General features: G+C 44.6%; 1 protein-coding gene and 1 non-coding gene across 4 annotated transcripts in view; one reads left to right on the forward strand and one right to left on the reverse strand.

Moving 5' to 3' along the window:
- The window catches only part of THADA (THADA armadillo repeat containing), a 779,727-nt gene that overhangs the window by 226,154 nt on the left and 529,103 nt on the right, over positions 1-24,470 (reverse strand). For all 3 annotated transcript variants that reach the window (XM_040351533.1, XM_040351532.1, XM_040351531.1), the window contains exons 30-31: positions 21,847-21,965; positions 10,626-10,711 (exon numbers count right to left, since the gene is read on the reverse strand). In XM_040351533.1, coding sequence (XP_040207467.1) covers positions 10,626-10,711; positions 21,847-21,965 — 205 coding nt within the window. The remainder of the gene's footprint in view (positions 1-10,625; positions 10,712-21,846; positions 21,966-24,470) is intronic.
- TRNAG-UCC lies at positions 16,294-16,365 on the forward strand. The gene has a single exon. It is a non-coding gene; the product is annotated as a tRNA-Gly (tRNA).

Below are 24,470 nucleotides of genomic sequence, written 5' to 3' on the forward strand. Positions count from 1 at the left end.
GATCATCGCGGAAGTATAAAAACATTTTTTTTTCCATTTTTTTGGAGAATTTTTGGCTATTTTTTTTTTTAGGGTGGCCCTCTGCTTTAAACCACTTAAGTGTTGCTTTAGCAGTGTGTTTGGGGTCATTATCCTGCTGGAAGGTGAACCTCCGTCTTAGCCTCAAACCACAGAGTGGTACAGGTTTTGCTCAAGAATATCCCTGTATTTAGCACCATCCATCTTTCCCTCAACTCGGACCAGTTTCCCAGTCCTGACTGCTGAAAAACATTCCCACTGCATGATGCTGCCACCACAATGTTTCACTGTGGGGATAGTGTGCTTTGGGTAATGTGATGCGTTTGGTTGGCGATAAACATAGCGTTTTCTTTGATGGCCAAAAAGTTCACTTTTAGTCTCATCAGACCAGAGCACCTTCCTCCATACATTTTGGGAGTCTCCTACATGCCTTATCGCAAACTCAAAACGTGCCATTTTGTTTTGTTGCTGAAAGTATTTCTTTTGGCCACTCTGCCATAAAGCCCAACTCTATGGAGCGTACGGCTTATTGTCATCCTATGTACAGATACTCCAGTCTCTGCTGTGGAACTCTGCAGCTCCTCCAGGGTCTCTGTGCTGCCTCTCTGATTAATGCCCTCCTTGCCCGGTCTATGAGTTTTGGTGTGCGGCCGTCTCTTGGCAGATTTGCTGTTGTGCCATGTTCTTTCCATTTGGTTATGATAGATTTGATCATCAAAGATTTGGATTTTTTTTAAAACCTAACCCTGATTTGTACTTCTCAACAAAATTGTCTCTTACTTGTTTGGAGAGGTCCTTGGTCTTCATGGCAGTGTTTGATTAGTGGTGTCTTGCTTGGGTGTTTCAGCCTCTGGGGCCTTTCATAAAGGTGTGTATATGTAATGACAGATCATGTGACACTTAGATTGCACACAGGTGGACATCATTTCACCAATTATGTACCGTATTTATCGGGGTATTGCGCGCTCCGGCATATAGTGCGCACCCCTAATGTGGACCCGCATTCCTGTAAAAAAAAAAAAAATAGTACTTACAGTTTTGGTGTCTTGCGCGGCATCCATCGGCAGCCTCGTCGGGTCCGGCGTCCGTCTGCAGCATCGGTGATGTCCTCCTCGTCGGGTCCGGCGTCCTTCTGCGGTGTTCTGCCCGCTCGATCCCCACTTCCCGCACTGAGTTTGAACCACTGCGCCGGCATATACCGAGCGCAGTACACTTGGGTATAGTCGGGCAGGCTCGGCTCCTCTCGCGGTCACGTCCTGTGTGTCCTGTACGTCCAGGACGTGACTGCGAGAGGAGCCGAGCCTGCCTGACTATACCCGAGTGTACTGCGCTCGGTATATGCCGGCGCAGTGGTTCAAACTCGGCGCGGGAAGCGGGTATCGGCGTATATCGCGCACCCACGATTTTGCCCTGATTTTCAGGGCAAAAAAGTGCACGGTATACGCCGATAAATACGGTAACTTCTGAAGGTACAGTACCTGCCACCGATAGTGTGTCAATCTCACTTCTGTTAGCAGTGAGATTAACACCTTGCGAGCCCTGTTGCAGGAGCCAGCACCACTCCTCCCGCTTGCCGCCCCCAATGGATTGCTATGGATGCGTGGCATCTCGGGGGGGGGGGGGGTGAGGGCGAGAAGCACAGCCTTGAAGCAGTGATTTCCAGCGCGATCCCATCGTGGAAACCAATCAATAAACGCTTATTGCAAAAAAAAATTACGAAAAATATGTAGAAGAATACGTATCGGCCTAAACTGAGGAAAAAAATGTTTTTGGGGGATATTTATTATAGCAAAAAGTTAAAAATATTCATTTTTTTTCAAAATTGTCGCTCTATTTTCGTATATAGCGCAAAAACTAAAAATCGCAGAGGTGATCAAATACCACCAAAAGAAAAAGGGATTTTTAATACAGCTTACCTGTAAAATCCTTTTCTTGGAGTACATCACGGGACACAGAGCGGCATATTCATTACTATATGGGTTATATGGAGTACCTTCAGGTGTTGACACTGGCAATCTCAAACAGGAAATGCCCCTCCCTATATAACCCCCTCCCATAGGAGGAGTACCTCAGTTTTGTAGCAAGCAGTATGCCTCCCAAAATGGTCCCCAAAAAGAGGGGTGGGAGCTCTGTGTCCCGTGATGTACTCCAAGAAAAGGATTTTACAGGTAAGCTGTATTAAAAATCCCTTTTTCTTTATCGTACATCACGGGACACAGAGCGGCATATTCATTACTATATGGGATGTCCCAAAGCAATGCTCACAATGAGGGGAGGGAGAACATCTCCAAGGCAAAAGGATTTAATTTAGAGAATACTCAAATCATAATAAATCCAACTTAGTTGAGAAAAATAATCTTAAATTTTAAATTTAACTCAAAAAAGAGGAGCCCCCGGATTCCGAGGGTCTCAAACTGCAGCCTGCCGCACTGCCTGCCCAAAGGCTGTATCAGAATTCCTTCTTACGTCCAACTGGTAGAACTTTGTAAACGTGTGGACAGAAGACCAGGTTGCCGCCTTGCAAACTTGAGCCATAGAGATCTGGTGGTGTGCTGCCCAGGAGGCGCCCATGGCCCTAGTAGAATGAGCCTTTAATGATACTGGAGGAGGCAACCCTTTCAAGCCGTAGGCCTGAGTGATTAATTGCTTAATCCACCTAGAAATGGTGGACTTTGCAGCTGCCTGCCCCTTCTTGGGCCCATCCGGTAATACGAACAGCACATCTGTTTTCCGGATCTTCTTTGTAGCTTTAAGATAGGCCTTCATGGCCCTGACGATATCCAAGGTATGCAGCAACCCTTCCTTTCTGGAAGTAGGTTTAGGGAAGAAGGATGGTAATACCAAATCCTGGTTCAAATGAAAACTGGATACAACCTTCGGTAGGAAGGAAGGATGAGGGCGGAGAACGACCCTGTCCTTTTGAAAAATAAGATATGGTTCCTTACAGGATAAGGCCGCCAGTTCCGATACTCTTCTTGCGGAAACTATGGCGACCAAAAATACTAACTTTCTTGTCAGTAAAACCAAAGGAATTTCAGCCAACGGCTCAAACGGTTGTTTCTGTAAACTTGACAGAACAAGGTTTAAATCCCACGGGCAAAGCGGGGATTTAACTGGAGGTTTAATACGTAAGACCCCTTGAAGGAAGGTCTTAACCAGCGAGTGGGTGGCCAGCGGCCGCTGAAACCACACTGACAGAGCAGAAATCTGTCCTTTGATTATGCTTAATGCCAATCCTTTATCCACTCCTAGCTGGAGAAAACTTAATACTCTATCGATGGTAAATATGCGAGAAAGCCATCGCTTGGACTCACACCAGCCTACATAGGCCTTCCAGACCCTGTAATAAATCACCCTAGAGACCGGTTTCCTGGCTCTGATTAGGGTAGAGATTACTTTCTGAGACAGACCTCTACCCCTGAGAATCAGGGATTCAGTTTCCAGGCCGTCAAATTTAGATGCCGTAAGGCAGGGTGGAGGATCGGACCTTGCGATAGCAGGTCTGGCCGTAGAGGAAGAGTCCAAGGGTCTCCCACTACCATCTTTAAGATTAGTGAGTACCATGCCCTTCTGGGCCATGCTGGAGCTACCAGGATGACTGGTATGTGCTCCACCCGGATCCTGCGCCGCAGGCGGGGTAGTAACTGGAGCGGGGGAAACGCATAAAGAAGTTTGAACTGATGCCAAGGGCAAATCGGTTCCGCAGGCCATCGGATCCCTTGAGCGGGACATGAACCTGTCTAGCTTCTTGTTGAGTCTCGATGCCATGATATCCACGTCCGGCACTCCCCATCTTTGGCAGAGTGCTTGAAAGATTTGTGGATGCAGAGACCATTCCCCCGGCAAAAGAGTCTGGCGGCTTAAGAAGTCCGCCTGAAAGTTGTCCACTCCTGGAATGAATATTGCCGATATGCAGGGCACATGAGCCTCTGCCCATAGGAGAATCAAGCTCACCTCTCTCTGAGCGGCTTGACTCCTGGTTCCCCCTTGGTGATTTATGTATGCCACGGCCGTGGCATTGTCTGATTGAATTCTCACCGGGAACCCCTGCAATTTTGACGTCCAAGCCCTGAGGGCTAGTCGAGCAGCTCTGAGCTCCAAGATGTTGATGGGCAACTGCTTCTCTGGCGTTGCCCAAGTACCTTGGCGAGTGCAACCATCCAAAATTGCTCCCCAGCCCGTTAGGCTGGCGTCTGTGGTCACTATCTTCCAAGCCACTGGGCTGAAAGACTTCCCCTTCAGTAGATTCTGAGGGTCTAACCACCAGCACAGACTTTGTCGGACTCTTGATGAGAGCGGCAACGGGATATCCAAGGCCTGCGGCCTTCTGCTCCATGCTGACAGGATGGCTGCCTGCAGGATGCGAGTGTGGCTCTGGGCGTATGGTACCGCCTCGAATGTGGCCACCATCTTGCCTAGTAATCTCATACATAGGCGAATAGTCGGTTCCTTCTTGCTTAGAACCAGTAGGATTAATTCCTTGATGGCTTTGACCTTCCTCAGAGGTAGAAACACTCTTTGTTGTTCTGTGTCTAATCTCATGCCGAGATATTCCAACTGCCTTGTGGGCAGGAAAGCTGACTTTTCTCGATTTAGGACCCAGCCGAACTTCTCGAGGTATTGGACCGTGAGGGCCACTGCTCGCTCCAAGCCGGGAGACGAGTGATCTATGACTAGGAGGTCGTCCAGGTATGCTAGGATTGTGACCCCTTGGATCCTTAGTTTGGCTAGGATTGGAGCTAGGACCTTCGTGAACACCCGGGGAGCCGTAGCCAACCCGAAGGGAAGCGCCACGAATTGGAAGTGACGCGAAGCCACCATGAAGCGTAGATATCTTTGATGTGGCTGATAAATTGGAAGATGAAGGTAGGCATCCTTTATGTCTATGGACGCCATGAAGTCGTCCTTTTGGAGTGTGGTAGCTGCTGACCGCACGGTTTCCATCCGAAATGAGCGGATCTTTAGGTATGTATTTACCATCTTTAGGTCCAAAATTGGCCTGACATCTCCATTGGACTTCGGGATGATGAATAGGTTGGAGTAGAAACCTAGCCCCTGTTCCAGGACTGGTACCTCTACTATTACTTCCTGGGAAAGTAGATGATTTAATGCCGACATTAATGCGGCTCCTTTCTCCGGATCGTTTGGAATCCTCGACTCCTGGAAATGAAGAGGAGGAAACCTTAGGAAATCTAATTTGTAGCCCGTGGCCACGGAAGACCGTACCCACTCGTCGGGAATGCTGGCTTCCCAAACCTCTGAAAAGAGTCGCAGCCTTCCCCCCACCTTCGTGGGTGGGGGCGCCCCTTCATAAGGTCGGCTTGGGGGCTGGGTTTGCTGGTTTGCGAACCCACTGCTTTCTGCCTTTAGCAGCCTGTCCTTGTGATTTGCTGTTGAAGCCGAAGTTTGCTTTCGCAGGAGGCCGTCGATACTGTTTGGCATTAGAGGGCCCCTGCCCAGGGGAGTACTGTCGTTTAAACGCAGGCCCCTGAAACTTCCTCTTAGTTGGCAAGAGAGTACTTTTGCCATTTGAAATGGTTTGAATGTATTTATCTAGGTCTTCTCCGAAGAGTCGTCCTCCATGGAAGGGGAACCCTACCAGGAGCTTCTTGCATGGGGGCTCGGCCTCCCAGCTTTTTAACCATAAGAGTCTTCTCATATGGATAAGGGATAACGATAAACGTGACGCTTGCTGGATAGAATCCTTAATTGCGTCTACTGTAAAACATATGGCCTTAGGGACATCCGAAAATTCTTCTGCCTGCTGGGCAGGAATAAGTTTAAGCATCTGCTTAACCTGATCCGATAATGCTTGAGCAACCCCAATCGCAGCCACAGCTGGCTGTACTACTGCCCCTGCAGTAGTGAAGGAGTTCTTAAGTAGTGCTTCCAAGCGTTTATCAACTGGATCCTTGAATACCTGTATGTTTTCTACGGGGCATGTTAATGATTTGTTAATACATGAGATGGCTGCGTCCACTGCAGGAGTAGCCCATTTCTTGGAAAATTTATCTTCCATAGGATATAGGGCAGAGAATCTTTTAGGTGGTAAGAAGATTTTTCTGGCTTGTTCCAATCTTGGAACAAAACTCCCTCTAGTAGAGGGTGGATCGGAAATACTGCATTGCTTTGAGGCGCCCTCAGTGAGCCCAAAGCTGAAACCGTAGATACCTGGAGATCTGGTACTGGCAAGTTGAATGCATTTATGGACCAAGTCCGTTAAGGCTCGAGTCCACCAGCTCTCCCCTTGGGAGACTGCTCCAGACTCCTCTGTATCCGGATCTTCGATCCCTGAACCTACTTGGTCCTTGTCCAAGAGGTCGTCCAATTCCCCTGAGGAAAGGACCTCCTCTTCTGAGGGTCTGCGCTCGGGCGACGGAGATCTAATCTGTTTACTGCCCCGCATAGCTGTGGCTATCATTTTTCCCATTCTTTTCTCCATCTCTCTTAAAGAGGTGAGTAATACCTCGTCCGTGACCATCTTAGGGTTGGACTGACCCGCGCCAGCTCCAGCCCCAGATCCCGATGGCCCCAAGGCTCCCTGTGGGGAAAGCAGCGGCATAACTTTGTCCGAGACCTTAGACTCTCCGGATGCCATGGTACAATACCAAGGTACACCTGCTACCTATTGGTATTTGGAACTATAAAAGTTAATTGCCCAAACACCTGTTTGGGGGATAAAAAATGCTTCCTCTCCCCTAGATGACTTTTTTTTTTTTTTTTTCGTTTTTGTTTCAAATCCAGGAAAGAAAAAACATTCTGTCCCCCTGAGTAGTATTGCAAAGAAAAACTATGAGATGGAAAAGAAAACAGCCTATTTCTAGGCTTGAAAAACAGTCTTCTGAAGACTGCAATATCCTTTCTGGCCACTGTGTGTCCTCGGCGCCCCGTGCTGCCGCTCTGGTCTTTCCTCCCCCGTTCCAAAGTATTGAATGGAACAAACAAGGAAGGGCCGCCCCTTCCTTAAGCCACTGACCCGCCCTTCCCCCCCCAGCAATCTCAAACAGGAAATGCCCCTCCCGACAGGGGGGGGGGGTTTGGGAGGAAGGGACCTCTCTGTTCCAGCAAACTGCAGCCTGCAGCCTGGAACCATGAGGAGGTCAGCGTTTTGCCTGCTTTGCAGGCTCTGAGGAGGAAGACTGAATGGAGCATCGCCTGGAGGCTTGCAGGTAAGCACAGCTCTCTGACACACACATATATTTTTATATCACACAGGCCCCACTCAATGCTTTTCCAACACTACAAGGGAGGTCACATCTTATGGGGAATAATACATATAGAGCCATCCTATCTTTATGATATGTGACTAGTTTGCCAGATGCAGTGCATAACTTTAGGCATGTCCCCTGTGACCCCCCAGAAAAAAACCTGCTAAGAACCAAGTTCCGCAAGTTTTCCCCTCACTTACCTGCTCCATGCCGCAGGACTTTGCCAAGCAAGAGGCCCAATCTTCCCCCATCTCCGTGGGGATGTCTAGACCTTCAGGCCCTGGGTTCCTATGAAGGATCCACTGTCCTGGGCCCATATAGCACCCTGGCAACAGAAAACATTAGGCACCCAAAGGTTTCTAAGTTCTGGGCCCAGGGTCCAGCTCTCTAAAAAGAAAAGCATTATGGGCTATACCCCAAGGGTTTGGGGTCCGGTTACTGACCACTTTAGCGCTGAGGCTTTTTTGGACAGAACCGGTAGCTCACCTAATCCCAAGGATGCGGAGGCAAGCTAAACCATGACTAACACCTAAGACACTGGCGTAAAAACTGAGGTACTCCTCCTATGGGAGGGGGTTATATAGGGAGGGGCATTTCCTGTTTGAGATTGCCAGTGTCAACACCTGAAGGTACTCCATATAACCCATATAGTAATGAATATGCCGCTCTGTGTCCCGTGATGTACGATAAAGAAAGCTCTATTTGTGGGGAAAAAAGGACACCAATTTTGTTTGGGAGCCACGTCGCACGACTGCGCAATTGTCAGTTAAAGCGACGCAGTGCCAAATCGTAAAAAGTGCTCTGGTCTTTGACCAGCAATATGGTCCGGGGGTTAAGTGGTTAAACAAGTTCTCATTCTACACTTTTACAGTTTAGAATTATGTTGCATGCTGCAGATAACATCCTGATGTACTCTATGCTTTCCTATCTTGTCTGAAGATCAGATCTGCTGCAAAAGGCTTTGCGTATTGTAGTACAAATATGGGCGTCATAGAACAGAACGTGTAAACCACACTGAGGACACCACAAGGCTCACCCTGCTGCTCTACGTCCAACATTTCTCTTGTGACAACACAGGAAACCAAGGTGCGGTTGTTGTACATCACTGTGAACCTAGATATCCTAATACAACAATAACATGAGCACCTAAAAAACAACAGATTATTGATACTCATCTATAAGATATATGGTGCTTCTATTCACCATAAAACTGAAAAATTGCATTGGACCAGATTAAATTTCTAAACAATTTTTAATAAACCAAGAGTAAGGCCCCTTTCACACGGGGCAGATCAGTAATGATCCGCCTCCGTATGCTCCGTATGCTCAGGGTGGATCGCTCTGTTGATCCCCGCTGAGCCGGCGGATGACAGGGCGGTCCCCGCACACTGTGCAGGGACCGCCCTGTCTTTTCTCCGCTCTCCCCTACATACCGTATGTCCGTGTTCACCCGATCCGAAGACGGAAGAAAAAATAGGGTTTACTTCCATTTGCAGAATCGGATCATTGCGGAGGCGGACGAGATCGGGTGTCAGCGGATCATCCGCTGACATCCGCGATCTCATAGGGACCAATGTATGTCCCTTTTTCATCCGCACACAGATGGATGAAAAAGCGGACATACGGTCCGCACGTGTGAAAGGGGCCTAAGATGGCCATGCATTGCAGAGCCAGGACATGAAACAGAAAATACATGATATCGTGTTGACCCCAGCTGCCCCACATTCCATTTACAACATAATGAGGCGTTTTGTACTTTATAAGAAAATCATTGGGTTGTACTTTAACCACTTGCTGTTCGGGGCAATTTTGTTTTTCATTAATTTGTTAAAATAATATTTGTTTTGCTAGAAAATAACTTGGAACCCCCACACAGTATATATTTTCTGAAAGCAGAGGCCCTGGAGAATAAAAGGGTGGCGGTTGCAATTTTATTAGGTCACACCATATTTGTGCTGCAATTTATCAAGCAGAAATTTCTAGGGAAAAAAATTAACTAAAATGAATGTACAAACACAACACAATACAATACCCAGACATAAGAAGAGCGTGATCTCACAGCACCGCCGTAACATGCCTTAATCCCGAATATATACGTACAAGCAAAATTTCTGGTCTTGGGACTTTAAATGAGGCATATCACAAAATAAAATTACAAAAATAGAAAATGTATTATACAGTGTATTCAAAAATTAATCGTAGACGCACATTTCATGTTTACTGAAATTCATGGTACAGAATAAAAATTGATTGATGAACATGATTAAAGTGGTTGTATAGTCAAAAAAAAAAAAAAAAAAATGTGCCACCTATAAGGGAAAAAAGCATAATTAGCTAGTATGCACCGCATACTAGCTCATTATGAAATACTTACCTTAGAACGAGGCGTCGGTATCTCTGCCGGTCCACGCCGAGGGAGACTTCTTTCCGGCATCTGCCTGGCCTTCAGCCGAGAATCCCCTGTGCGCATGCACCGCTGCAGTCAGCGGCTCATTGCGAGGGGAATATCTCCTAAACCGTAAAGGAGATTTTTTTTACCTACAGGTAAGCCTTATTATAGGCTTACCTGTAGGTAAAAGTTAAAATGTTTACTATACAACCACTTTAAGAGCTGACATATATGGCACATGATTATTATAATAAATTCATAAAAAAACAATACATGGTACAATATAATAGACAACGGCATGATAGTTATGAAATGTAAGGATCAGACTGTCTTGACGTATAGTAACTCTACGCATATCCATTCATCAGGAATAGGTTGCCAAAATTCTCTGTGAATATATTATTTATTGCTTATATTCACAGAGAATTTTGGCAATTTAAAGCGAAGGTTCACCCAAAAAAAAAAAAAAAAAGCAAAAAAGCTCAAAAAATTTTGAAAAATTATACTTACCATAAATGGCTGTTGCTAGGCAGATCGTCCTAATCTGCCACTTCCTATTCCGCGGTAGTCTTCATTCTTCTCCTCCTCGCGTTGTCTTCTGGGACATTTGGGTTCACGGTCTTCTGGGACATGTGTGTGCCCCAGAAGACAGCCGGCTATTCACAACACGATGCGCGACTCGCACATGCGCAGTAGGAAAAGGACAGTGAAGCCGCAAGGCTCCACTGCCTGTTTCCCTTACTTCGAATGGCGGAGCCGGGACCCGATGAACCTTAGTAGAGAATGGGGTTAAAAGCTTCAACAAAGATTGCTGACATTTCTGCAAGTGCTTTGTAAAAAAATAAAAAATAACATAAAACAGGAGTTTAACCACTTCCTGTACTATCCAAAACCAGCACTTTAGTGGCCCCTGGAGTTTTGACTTCAAGTGCTGATGCCTAAATGGCCTTACCGTGCACATTTCTTAATTTTTTTCTGCTGGCCTTGACCTACACTCTGCGCTCACATACCTTGAACCCCGCCTTTTCCGAGATAATTGCTGATGGTAGTCAGGATGTCGATAAACGCCGCTCTGGTTACCAAACACGGATTTTGCCTGAAACATCAAAAGAGAGGAAAGTTAAACACCAAGAGCCATTTATTTAAACACAGGGATGCTGTATGTTTTATATAATGATGACAGAAATTGTATGTTTTATATAACGGCGGCAGAACCTAATCTGTAACTGAATCAGATTGCCATCCCCTGTGGCCATGAGATAAATATTCTGGAGCACACAATGATTGGTCCTGTGTTCCCCGGCAAATGTATTTCTCCGCTGTAATTCAATCTAGGCCGTGCGCATATGATTCTGATCAGCACACGAGCTGCAAAGCTAAACCAGCAATTGAAAATCACATTATATCAATAATGAGAAGTGCTCAGGGCTGCTATGTTGTCATTAAAAAAAGACTGAAATACACATTTTATAGATCTAGGAGTTCATTTCTATGTTATTTTCTTCATGAAAGGCCTATGGGTATAACTGGCGGCAGACGGGAGGTTGTCCAGGCCACTTGGGGCAGCATCATTTACACACTACAGAAGTAAAGGCGGAGTCCGCTCCAAACTCTTCTTTTTTCACTTAATGCAGACAGGCTGATGCTTGATCTCTTCTGCTGCTCCTGTTTATGAGATGCGGTCACCATCTTTGCCTGGAAAAAGAGCATTGCGACTAGGCTGCGTAAAAGTAGCAAAACCGGTCTACATGTTACCTGTGAGATTAACTTAACCACTTAACCCCCAGACCATATTGCTGGTCAAAGACCAGAGCACTTTTTGCGATTCAGCACTGCGTCGCTTTAACTGACAATTGCGCGGTCCTGCGACGTGGTTTCCAAACAAAATTGGCGTCCTTTTTTTCCCACAAATAGAGCTTTCTTTTGGTGGTATTTGATCACCTTTGTAGTTTTTGCGCTATAAACAAAAATAGAGCGTCAATTTTGAAAAAAAATAATATTTTTTACTCTTTACCATAATAAATATCCCCCAAAAATATATAAACCAGTGGTTAAGTTTTTTCCTCAGTTTAGGCTGATACGTATTCTTCTACATATTTTTCGTAGAAAAAAATCGCAATAAGCGTTTATTGATTGGTTTGCGCAAAAGTTATAGCATTTACAAAATAGGGGGTAGTTTTATGGCATTTTTCAGCGATTTTTTTCGGTACTGCAACATTATGGCGGACACTTCGAACACTTTTGACCCATTTTTGGGACCATTGGCATTTTTATAGCGATCAGTGCTATAAAAATGCATTGATTACTATAAAAATGCCACGGGCAGGGAACAGGTTAACACTAGGGGGCGGGGAAGGGGTTAAGTATGTTCCCTGGGTGTGTTCTAACTGTAGGGGGGGTGGTCTCACTAGAGGAAATGACTGATCGCTGTTCATACATTGTATGAACAAACGGTCAGGCATTTATCCCCCTGACAGGACCGGGAGCTGTGTGTTTACAAACACAGCTCCCGGTTCTCGCTCTGTAACGAGCGATCGCGGGTGTCTGGCGGTGATCGCGACCACTGGGCGAGGGAGTCAGGAGCAAGCGGGGGGCACGCATACGCACCCATATTGGCTGCTGGGAGAGATGACGTAGATCTACGTGATCTCGCCCAGCAGAGCCGATCTGCCGCCGTAAAACTGCGTTTTGATCAAAATTGCCCCCATCATATTGCCCCATCAAAAAGTGCCCCCAAACTGCCCCATCAAAAACTGCCCCCATCAAAAACTGCCCTCCATGAAAAAGTACCCCCTATCAAAAACTGCCCCCATCATATTGCCCCATCAAAAACTGTCACCTGCTCTCATTGACTTCAATGTTAAAAAAAGCGTAATATTTTAAAAAGTAGAAATAGTAGAAAAAAAGTCGAAGAAGTCCCATCATTAGCTGAAAGAGATGAACATTTTAAAAGTTGAATGGTTTTAATAGTTGAAAGTATGCAGAAGTTACGCAGAGCCAAAAAAATGTACGGAATAAAATTTAAAATAAAATTAAAGATAAATAAAAAAAACTAACAATAGTGGGACTGCTGAAGCATTCCCACTAAATATAAAGCGGTTTTGTATTTTTTTAAATCAGTCTTTATTTAACAAAAAATTAAAACCGCAGATGTGATCAAATGCCACCAAAAGAAAGTTCTATTTGTGGGAAAAAAAATTATAAACATTTTATTTGGGTACAGCGTTGTATGACCGCGCAATTGTCATTCAAAGAGTGAGAAAGCAAAAAATTGGTCTGAACAGGAGGGGGGTTCAAGTGGAGGCTCCACCAGCATGTGACGTTCACACAGAGACTTCACCAGCATGTGAGGTTCACACAAAGACTTCACCAGCATGTGAGGTTCACACAGAGACCTCACCAGCATGTGAGGTTCACACAGAGACTTCACCAGCATGTGAGGTTCACACAGAGACTTCACCAGCATGTGAGGTTCACACAGAGACTTCACCAGCATGTGAGGTTCACACAGAGACTTCACCAGCATGTGAGGTTCACACAGAGACTTCACCAGCATGTGAGGTTCACACAGAGACTTCACCAGCATGTGAGGTTCACACAGAGACTTCACCAGCAAGTGAGGTTCACACAGAGACTTCACCAGCAAGTGAGGTTCACACAGAGACTTCACCAGCATGTGAGGTTCACACAGAGAGTTCACCAGCATGTAAGGTTCACAAAGAAACTGCGCCAGAATGTGTCGTTGGCATGGAGACTCCACTAACATGTGTAGTTCACACAGAGACTACACCAACAAGTGATGTTCACATGGAGACACCACCTGAATGTCACATTCATGTTGAGACTCCAGCACAATTTGATGTAAATGTTGGGAACCCACCAAAAAAACAGGACAGCCATGGGAATATCTCCTTCCATGGAGATGAGGGAAAGCTTACAGAAAAGTATAGGCAGATCCTGGTGGTATGGGATTCTGTCAGAGGGACAGAGAGGGCAATCTGTCAGAATGGCGGTGATCGACGAACAGTATATTGTTTCCCGGTCGCACGAGTTCAGGACATTGCAGATCGGATGGACGGATTGTTGGATGCGGCTGGGGAGGACCCAGCTGTCATGGTACATAATGGAACCAACGACAACATTAGAAGAAAATGGAGCGCCCTACAAAATGATTTTAGGGACAGTATTTTTAGAAATACTGCCTGTACCTCGAGCCACACCAAGGAGGCAGCAAGAGTTTAGGGAGCTTAGCAGGTGGCTGAAGAACTGGTGCAGGAAGGAGGGGTTTGGCTACATAGAGACCTGGACTGACTTTTCAATTGGTTACTTGCTCTACAGCAGGGATGGACTGCACTTAAATGAACAAGGTTCAGCTCTGTTGGCAAAGAAAATAGCCCAAAACTTGGGAATTTCTTTAAACCAACCACGTGTCATTCACATGAAGACTCCTTCAGTGTGCAACGATTCTGTTGAGACTCGGGCAGAATGTAACTTTCCCACTAAGACTCCAGCAGATTGTGGCGTTACCACTGAGACTACTCCAGAATGTGACATTCACAACGAGACTACTCCAAAATGTGACATTCACAACGAGACTACTCCAGAATGTGACATTCACAACGAGACTACTCCAGAATGTGACATTCACAACGAGACTACTCCAGAATGTGACATTCACAACGAGACTACTGCAGAATGTGACATTCACAACGAGACTACTGCAGAATGTGACATTCACAACGAGACTACTGCAGAATGTGACATTCACAACGAGACTACTGCAGAATGTGACATTCACAACGAGACTACTGCAGAATGTGACATTCACAACGAGACTACTGCAGAATGTGACATTCACAACGAGACTACTGCAGAATGTGACATTCACAACGAGACTACTCCAGAATGTGACATTCACAATGAGTCTCCTCCAGAATGTGATATTCACAATGAGACCCCTCCAGAATGTGATATTCACAATGAGACCCCTCCAGAATGTGATATTCACAATGAGACCCCTCCAGAATGTGACAATCGCGTAAAGAATTCACCAGCATGTGACTTTCACACAGAGACTCCACCAACATGTGATGAAGATGGGGGCAAGGTTACCAGAAAAGATAGGCACATACTAGTGGTAGGGGATTCAGTTATTGGAAGAATACAGAGGGCAATCTGTCACAAAGACCATTATCGCCAAACAGTATGTTGTTTTCCGAGGGGAACCAAACCAAGCCCTCCAAAAGTTGCCAAGAGTGTAAATGTAGACATTAAGCTTTAAGGTTAATCAAAAATATAACACTCTAAAGGGAATGGTAGAACAAAGGGGGAGAGAGGAAGGAAAGGGGGGAGAAGGGAAGGTTGGAGGAAAAAGGGGGTGAGGGTTTGGGGGAATACCCACACCCCTTCCTTACCCGCAACTTTCCATCCCCCTACTTTCCTCCCTCCCTGCCCCTTCCATACTCCCCTTCCCCCTGTTCTACCTTTCCCTTTAGAATGTGATATCTTTGATTAACCTTAAAGTATAATGTCTACATTTACACTCTTGGCAACTTTTGGATATGAGGTAGCTTTTGGAGGACTCGGTTTGGTCCCCCCCCCCCCCGGGCCTAGCAGGCTGTTTACCACCATCTCAAGCACGTTTTTACAGGTGATATGTTTTAATATGTATTGTCGATCGACATAAAGTAATTGATTATGTTGTGAAGTTTGGAGGCCGGTATGTTTTTAAGGCATGTGTTGGACTGGCTATAAGTGAAGGTTGAAGGCCGGTATGCTTTTGAGGCGTATGTTGGACCGGCTATAAGAGGAGGTTGAAGGCCGGTATGTTTTTAAGGTGTGTGTTGGACCGCCTATGAGGGGAGGTTGGAGTCCGGTATGTTTTTGAGGCGTGTGTTGGACCGGCTATACATGGAGGTTGGAACTCTTTTTGTCTTCAGAGGTGGGAGAAGTCTTTTCAGCTTTCTTTAGGCTTTCTCTGCTGAAGAAATGAGAACTCTTCCCGCCAGTGAGGTCCTTCATTGAGAAGTCCAAGGCCTCACTCACACGGGGTGTATGAATCTGTACCCTGTGTGGGGGCTGCGTTAATCCCAAAAAGGACATCCATGTTGGTGCAGTTGCGGACGCACCCTGGGTGCTTTCGGGGCCGTGCACCGGCACCCACACAGATGTCACATTGGGTACAGTCACTGCACCCCAGTTGACAGCAATGGGACTGCCTACACAGGATGCTGGGAACATCTGTGCATCCCCATTCTGGTGAACATGGCCCTCCCATTGGGAACGGATTAATACCCCCTCTGTGAATGAGGCCTAAGGGTGAAGGGAATATTGAGCTCCATTGTGTTGCTAATTTGGGGAACACTGTACCCGTCTTTGTTATTTGGGTGTGTTTTATTATAGGAGTGTTATATATTGTAGTTTAGGATAAGTTTGGATTTCTTGTGAAGGCACTTTAAGTGAACATAAGTGATTTACCCTGCTCAGCAGGGGCGGGCCTTAGAGTACAGAGGCCACATATGGGCAGCACGGAGGCTTAGGGGTTAGCCATGCAGCACTGGGGTCCTTGTTTCAGATTCTGACCAGGACACTATCTGCATGGAGTTTGCATGTTCTCCCTGTGCTTGTGTGGGTTTCCTCCGGGTACTCCGGTTTCCTCTCACACTACATGCTACTTTTGCGTTGGTGGTACAGTGGTAAGCATAGCTGCCTTCCAAGCAGCTGACCCGGGTTCGATTCCCGGCCAATGCCATTTCCAATACTTGGAGTCCTCAGAGAGAAAAGCGCTATACAAGGTCAATGCAGAGTATATATTAGCGGTGGAATAAAGAATGAAGAGAATGTGTCGAATGTTTGAGGAAGAAAATGTTCCCCCAGAATCTATAGAAGGAGAACACAGCAACTGATAGAAGATGCTTTGGCTGCGATCACACCTAGGCATTCCGGATCGTGGGCGGATCTACTGCAATTTCCCAAAAAGCCGCAAAACGTGTGACACACTTGTCATCCTGTTACTTTCAATGGCACCCCAATCATGGGACAATATTGTCACCTGACAAATCACACAAACAAAATGACGAGACGCCTGTTTCCCAAAAGCAGTCCTGTGATTTGTCAGGTGACAATCGTGGCAAAAATCACGCCTCGGTTGGGGCAATATTGAAAGTAAGGGGGAATCGCATACTCCACCCAGTGGGAATATTACACACCCTCAACTGTCTAGGTTTACATTAAAGTTTCAAATACAAAAATCCTTCAGTGCTGCAGACCTCAGCACACGCCATGCGTGATGTAACCACTTATAGACTACAATAAATATAAACAGCATCTCACAAAAGTAAGTACACCCCTCTGTGTGCGGGAGATCACATACAGTATTTCACAAAAGTAAGTACACCCCTTGCATTTGTGTAAATCTTTTATTCTATCTTTTGATGTGACAACACTGAAGAAATGACACTTTGTAAATCTGAATTTTATACAGGACAGTCAATGGAAGAAAGTATAGAACTCTTGTCATTTGGAAGCTCAACCAGCCAAAAGTAAAATTCGTATCACAAAACTGAGCACATTGCCTGAAACTAGACAAAAATACTTACGTTTTGATGTATAAATTGTGTATGACAAGTAGATCTTGTGGGCGTGAGAGCAATTTATAGAAAAGGAACAAAGATATTTTTTTTAAAGCTCAGCGCTGTAGCGATGACATCATCCACTCTAAGCAACCCCATAGACCACGGGTGCTCAATCTGTGGTCCTCCAGCTGTTGAGGAACTACAAGTCCCATCACACCTCTGCCTTTCGGAGTCATGCTAATAACTGTCAGCAACTTGCAGTGCCTCATGGGACTTTTAGTTCTGCAACAGCTGGATGGCCGCAGGTTGAGCACCCAGGCCATAGACACTCTGTTAAAATCGATAACATTTCCTGAAATTATCGCTAAATTTAAACAACTTTTTCACAAAAACTGTAAAAAGATATCAAACTGAAAGGATATAGCCGGATAGCTGAATATTTTGAGAAAATGTTAACGTTTGTTTGGTGTCTGTAGGTGAAAGTATGAAGGAGCTGAAACTTTTGGTAGCGGAGAAGATTTTAAGGATTTGAAGCATGCTCTCATTGACTTAAATGTTAAAGTAAAAGTGTCTAAAAGCTTAATATTTTAAAAAGTAGTAATAGTAGAAAAAAAGTCCCATCATTAGCTGAAAATTTTAAAAGTTGAATGGTCCTAATAGCTGAAAGTATGCAGACGTTACGCAGAGCCAAAAAACGTACGGAATAAAATTAAAATTAATAATAATAATAAAAAACAAATAACAATACTGGAAATGCTATTGAGCATTCCCACTAATTACAGAACCCCATACATGATGTGACTGCAGATAGCGCTGAAAGGTCAGGGAGCCGACAGAGCGGCAGTGTTGCCTCTCTACTCTATGCACAACTCAGAGAGTCGGCCTTGGAAGGCTAAAAAACCGATTGGTTTCCATGGGAAAAACTGACCCTTTCCCCTTCGATACCTTTATATGAAGTCTACTGCACATGAGGGAAAGCCGTTGTCTTAGTGTAAGAACACCATTTATCCTGTAAAGTGTCTCAGTGGACGCTGCCAGTGCAATTAATAACCCCAATAATTCACATTAAAGAAAAGTGCCCGGTGTTTATTTGCAGTTCTTAGTGAGAAGACCAGGAGAGCGGAAGGGAGAGAAGACTGAACCAGACACAGGCTTTGAACAGTTACAACATCAAAAAGGTGATCCAACAGTAATAATCTGCTGTGCCAATGATTACAAATGAAACAAGACGTATATTTCCTTGCCTGAGACAGAACATATTGCAAATGTGAGGTGGAGGCTGAGAGGTCTTGAAAAACACAACCCAGTTACCATTCTCTACAGAGGTCCACAGAGCTTCTGTGTGATATGTACAGGTCAGCCCGGTACTCCCTGGTCTGCAGGAATCATGGAGGAAGTGATAATATTTTACTTAAAGCAGGGTTCCAACCACAATTTGACATAGGTCACTTACTAGTTAAAAATCTGCCGCCGTTCCGCAGACTTCTTCACATGGAACACTTTATAAACTTGTGTGCAGATCGGTGTCATTTTGCTTGTGGGCATTGTGAAGCCCACAAGCAATTACGGCCGGGAATCCGCTGGTGACGCGTGCTAAAGGGCCGCCCGTCCCGCCCCATTCTCGCACATGTGCAAGACAGCAGCCGCGCCGTCAACCACTTGACGTGCCCGCCGTTGTGATGGCTACCAACAACAGTGTAAGGAGCTGGAATCGCGTCACTTCCCGTTTTGAAATCCCGTGATTCCAGCGCTAGGGGTAGCGCACTGCATCCTGGGAAATGATGACACACATTTCCCAGGAGCATTAGTGTTCAAGGGAGCCGAGGGAGCCATTGTCAGGATCCTAGGTGAAACCGAAGGCAGATTTCATGGGACTGCATAGCAACAGGCATTTCCAGGTGAGTAAAAATGTTTTATTTTTTTTATTTTTTAGGTGTAATGTGCACTATAAAGGAATTTTTTTTTTTTAGATGGAAACTCCACTTTAAGTGTATAGAGAGCATATTGTCACCTAGGGCTACATTAAATTACATAACATTATCTTTCCAGGGTAAAGAACCCCCCATTGACATTATACCAGTCAATGGAATCGATGATTTTTGCACGAGGATGAGTTGAACAACTAAATATTGGAATGTGCCAACTCTATCACACAGGCTTCTCATGGAGATGATATATAAACGGATTCAACACGCATTACATGACTCACTGTTATGACCATCAGGAAAGCTACCCTGACAAATGACATGGAACAATTGCTGCAGTGCAGGTAGAAAGAAGTTCCTACAAAAAGGGTGAGGGAGATCGGCAGTACTGAGATGTTAAAAATAATATACACTATATGATCGGGATGTCTGCTTTAACACACATATTAACTGGCATCCTAGTCTAAAGCCTGGTAAAAACGATCGGATTTCCCACAGACAAAGCGTAGGTCTTTTGTCCAAAGGGCATTGGCCAGGAATTTGTCTTCCATACAAACGGCACACAATTGTCAGCTAACAAACACGAAACTACATGTTTTTTCTGCTCTGTAGCGGCACTTTTTGGGCACCTTCGGCTAAGGTTTTGTTTGCTGAGCATTGCTTCCGAGCATGCATGTTTGTACTTTGGACTTTTGGGTGATGGACTGGTGTACACACGATTGGAAAATCCGACAACACAAAAATGTTGGCAGAAAATTTTAAAATCATGCTATCCAACATTTGTCCGTGGAAAATCTGACAACAATTGTCCGATGGAGCATACAAACGATTGGCTTTTCTGACAACAGCCTGTCATCACACAATACCCGTCGGAAAATCAGATTGTGTGTACGAGGCTTTAGTCTGTAGGGTTCAATATTAAGCTGCATGATGTCTGCAGACCAGGGAGTACAGGACTGACCTGTACACATCACACAGAAGCTTTGTGGACCTCTGTAGAGACTGGGTTGTGTTTTTCAAGACCTCTCAGCCTCCACCTCACATTTGCAATATTTTCTGAGCCGTCCTTCTGGTTGTTACTCATTCGCATAGATGGCTCTCTTCCCCTGTTTGCTGGGGGTGGGGGGTGGATTCCTGGCCTGGTGTGCCCCTGGACCCACCCGGGGCAGTTGTTGGGTGGTTTCCCTTGCTACACATGATCACCGGTAAAACTTTTTCATCCTGCTGTCTGGGTCCTGAAAAGGCCACGTGTTTGGCGAAACGTTGACCATACAGAAACGTTGTTTCCAGATATTTTCCTTAAGCTGCTAAACCTAGACTGGACTATACCTGGGATCTATGCATCTCTGTGAGTCAGTCAAAGGTAACATCTCATGAGATAATATCTCAATGAGATAATATGACTTTCTCCCAACCTGCAGAACAGGGAGTGCTGATCTGACCTATATGTGCATATTAAACAGAAGCTCTGTAACCCCTGTATAGGTCTGTAACATGTACTATGTTTGTCAAGACTTCAGTGTGTTAAAATGAGAAATAAGCTAGGTGTAGGCAATGCAAAGGGCCAGATAGTCCACTTTGCACTCTGAATCCCTCCCAAATAACAGCAGTGCATTTCATGACATGTCGGTGCCTTCAGCCTCAAAGCTGTACATCTGCAAGGTGAGAGGTAATGTTGCATCTAACTGCAATTCTCAGGAGATCTGGAGTGGTATGTGGTGATCTCACTATTGTGATGTTCACTGTTGTCCTTGCTGGAGAGGAAGCTGTATCTTAGGACCTGCACCGCATGGTTATCCCTGCCTCTGCTTTATTGAATTGGTGCATCTGTGTTTTTGCACATCTCCTGCGGTTTGTTAAATTTCACCCCCACAAGTCATAAGATCACCAGTCAATAAAGCGGCGTTCCACCCAAAAATTGAACTTTCACTTTAAGGGAAGGTGACCACCTGCCATGTGTCTGTTGCCACCTGCCGGCTTTCGATCTGCTAAAAACAGATGGATGGAGATAAGTTCGCCATCTGTCTGGCAGATCGGATGACAGTTGGGTGAAAACCGCCCTATTAAGGGGAGTGGACTGTATCCGTGTCCACTCTGCTTTAGACCCCTTTCACACTGAGGCGTTTTTCAGGCGGTACAGCGCTAAAAATAGCGCTGCTATACTGGCTGAAAAACTCCTGCACTGCATACTTAATGTGAAAGCCCGAGGGCTTTCACACTGAGGCGATGCGCTAGCAGGAGAGAAAAAAATCTTTGGAGCGGTGAGAGGAGCGGCGTGTATAACGCTCCTTCCCATTTAAAACAATGGAAAACCGGGGGTTAATACCGCACCGCTAGCGGTCGATTCCCGCGGCAATTCCGGCAGCATAGCCCCGCTATTTTTAGCGATCCCCTGCCTGCCGAGCAGGCAGATCTACTTGGATAGATTCTGGTCCAGGTGAAAGGGACCTAATGGAGAAAGGATCAGCTGCAGGGAGTCTACAAGCAATACCGATGACTAGTCCTCTACTGGGCACAGCTTCCACAGTTCTTTAAACTGGCCTAGTGTACATGACTTTAGTTTTCAAACTCATAAACGGGATTATGTGTAAAGTGCAGCTATATCAGACAGTACTACATAAATGAAAAATACAAATACAATCCTACTGTATATATTCATTTAAATGCCAGGATACAAAGAAGGGTTAGCTTTATTAGCTCAGTAATGTCCTTTAACTTCAGTTTAAACATACCTCTTGGCGAGCCACAGTTTGGCTTTCAAGCTGTCGGTGAGGTCACACACCTCCCGCTGAATTCGCTCTGAATTGGATGTGTGTTTTGCCTCGAAGAACGACTGGAGCAAGTGAAAAACCTAGATGAAATAAAACAGAGGGGGGGAAAAAACTTAAGAAATTTGCCTTCACTGGAAAAACAAGTTTTAATCCCCAGATCCTCGGAGCCCACTTCTCATCAAAATACATCCTTTGATGAGAGACCAGCCACCTGTAGCTGACGAGTGGAAGCGAGGCTTTCAGCTGGAAAGTCTGCTCCAGCTAGAGAATGCCTGAATGTACTAGGCCCAAATCCTTCCCTTGTTTATAAATGACGGCCTGTGAGCTTCTTTCACATCGAACGAAAAAAGCCAAATTACCTCACTGTGCCATCAAGATTTCCTAGTGAAGTCACATCCTTGCAATTAAAAACAACGGACAACTAGCCAGAGTACCGAATTCCAAATACAACAAGATCCTTACAAAATGCTGGCCCATGCCGATTATATATATATATATATATATATATATATATATATATATATATATATATATATAATATATCATATTATATACATACACACAGTTGTGCTCATAAGTTTACATTACAGAATTTATGATTTCTTGGCCATTTTTCAGAGAATATGAATGATAACACAAAAACTTTTCTTTCACTCATGGTTATTGTTTGGCTGAAGCCATTTATTATCAATCAACTGTGTTTGCTCTTTTTAAATCTTAATGGCAACATAAACTACCCAAATTACCCAGATAAAACGTTTACACACCCTGGTGTATTTGGCCTGATAACATGCACACAAGTTGACACAAAGGGGTTTGATAGGCTATTAAAAGGTGACCATCCTCACCTGTGATCTGTTTTCTTGTAATTAGTGTGTGTGTGTGTGTGTGTGTGTGTGTGTGTGTGTGTGTGTGTGTGTGTAAAAGGTCAATGAGTTTCTGGACTCCTGACAGACCCTTGCATCTTTCAGGTACAATCTTTTTTTATTATGTTTTTCTTTTTTGTCGAGAAGTAGAAACAATGGCAATAATCCCACGCAGGGAATATAAACAATAAGCATGACATGGCACAGCTGAATGGTGCACATTAAAAGCATATTCGATAGTGGGAATTGTCAGACATCAACAGACCCTTGCATCTTTCATCCAGTGCTGCACTGACATTTCTGGATTCTGAGTCATGGGCAAAGTAAAAGAATTGTCAAATGATCTGCGGGGAAAAGGTCATGAACTGTATAAAACAGGAAAGGGATATAAAAAGATATCCAAGGAATTGAGAATGCCAATCAGCAGTGTTCAAACTCTAATCAAGTGGAAAATGAGGGGTTCTGCTGAAACCAAACCACGGTCAGATAGACCAACAACGCTGTATCCTCGCCTAGGGCAGCACTTTGCAGGGGGGCAGCACAGAAAGAGTCCCTGCCGGGTTGTACTACACTGTTAGTCTAACGCAAGCCGCTTCTAATTTTGACTGCATATGTTTTATGGTTACATCTAGACATGTGCACAGAATTTTTTTTCGTTTTTTTTGTTCTGTTTCGTATCGTTCCCGTTTGTTTTTCGTAAGACGCCCGTTTTCCTGTTCGTTCCCGTTCGTTTTTCGTACGACGCGATTTTTTCGTATTCCGATCGTTTCGTATTATGGTTACCGTTTTATTTTCGTACATGCGGGATGGTTCGTTATTCTGTTTAATTCATGTCCGTTACTTGTTAGACAATAATTTTCGTGAATTTTCATCATTTTGTACTTTCGTAAATATATCGCGGGATTCGCGGCACTTTCAACACGCGGCTCATCCATATTAACTATTGTTAAGCCCCATACACTTGGTCAGACTTTAACAACAAACATAAAAACGACCGTTTTACCGAATGTTCGTTCGTTTTTAAACTCCATCAGAAAACCATTTTTGGGTTCCAGGTTCAAAAAACTGATCTCTCCCTTCAGACGAAAATCCACAGAAAAGTTTATTTGGCTCTACTGTACTACTGTACTCCGCACAAAAGAGAAGCTGCTTCACTAACTAACTACACTCACTGCCCATTCAAAAAAACGAAAATTACATCTTATAACAAAAGATTTGCATTCTGTATTTTGAAACCAAATTACGAACAGAAAGAAGGAATTCAGAATACAGAATACAAATCTTTTGTTTTAAGATGTCATATGAACATACAAACAGAAAAAGGAATCAAACAAAATACAGAATGAAAATCTTTTGTTAGATGTCATATGAACATACGACTGGAAATCAAAATACGAACAGAACAAGGATTCAAACAAAATAAAGAATGCAAGTCTTTTGTTATAGATGTCATATTCGTTCTTTTGCCGTTTTCGTTTTGTCGTATTTTCGTCGGATCGTTCGTTCGTATTTGCGGTTGTTCGTTATGCGACTCATTCGTAATCCCGTTGTTTTCGTATTTTGGTGCTTACATTTTTTCGTATGTACACATTATTCTGCGGGTACGAAAATGAACATTTTCGTACGAAAATAACATTTGTACGAACGGGAATGCACATATCTAGTTACATCTTCTTAGTCCTCTCCATAAAATTATCAGAAATTTGTGCTTAAAGTAGA

This window comes from Rana temporaria, chromosome 4 (assembly GCF_905171775.1).
Source record: "Rana temporaria chromosome 4, aRanTem1.1, whole genome shotgun sequence".
Taxonomy (NCBI): Eukaryota; Metazoa; Chordata; class Amphibia; order Anura; family Ranidae; genus Rana; species Rana temporaria.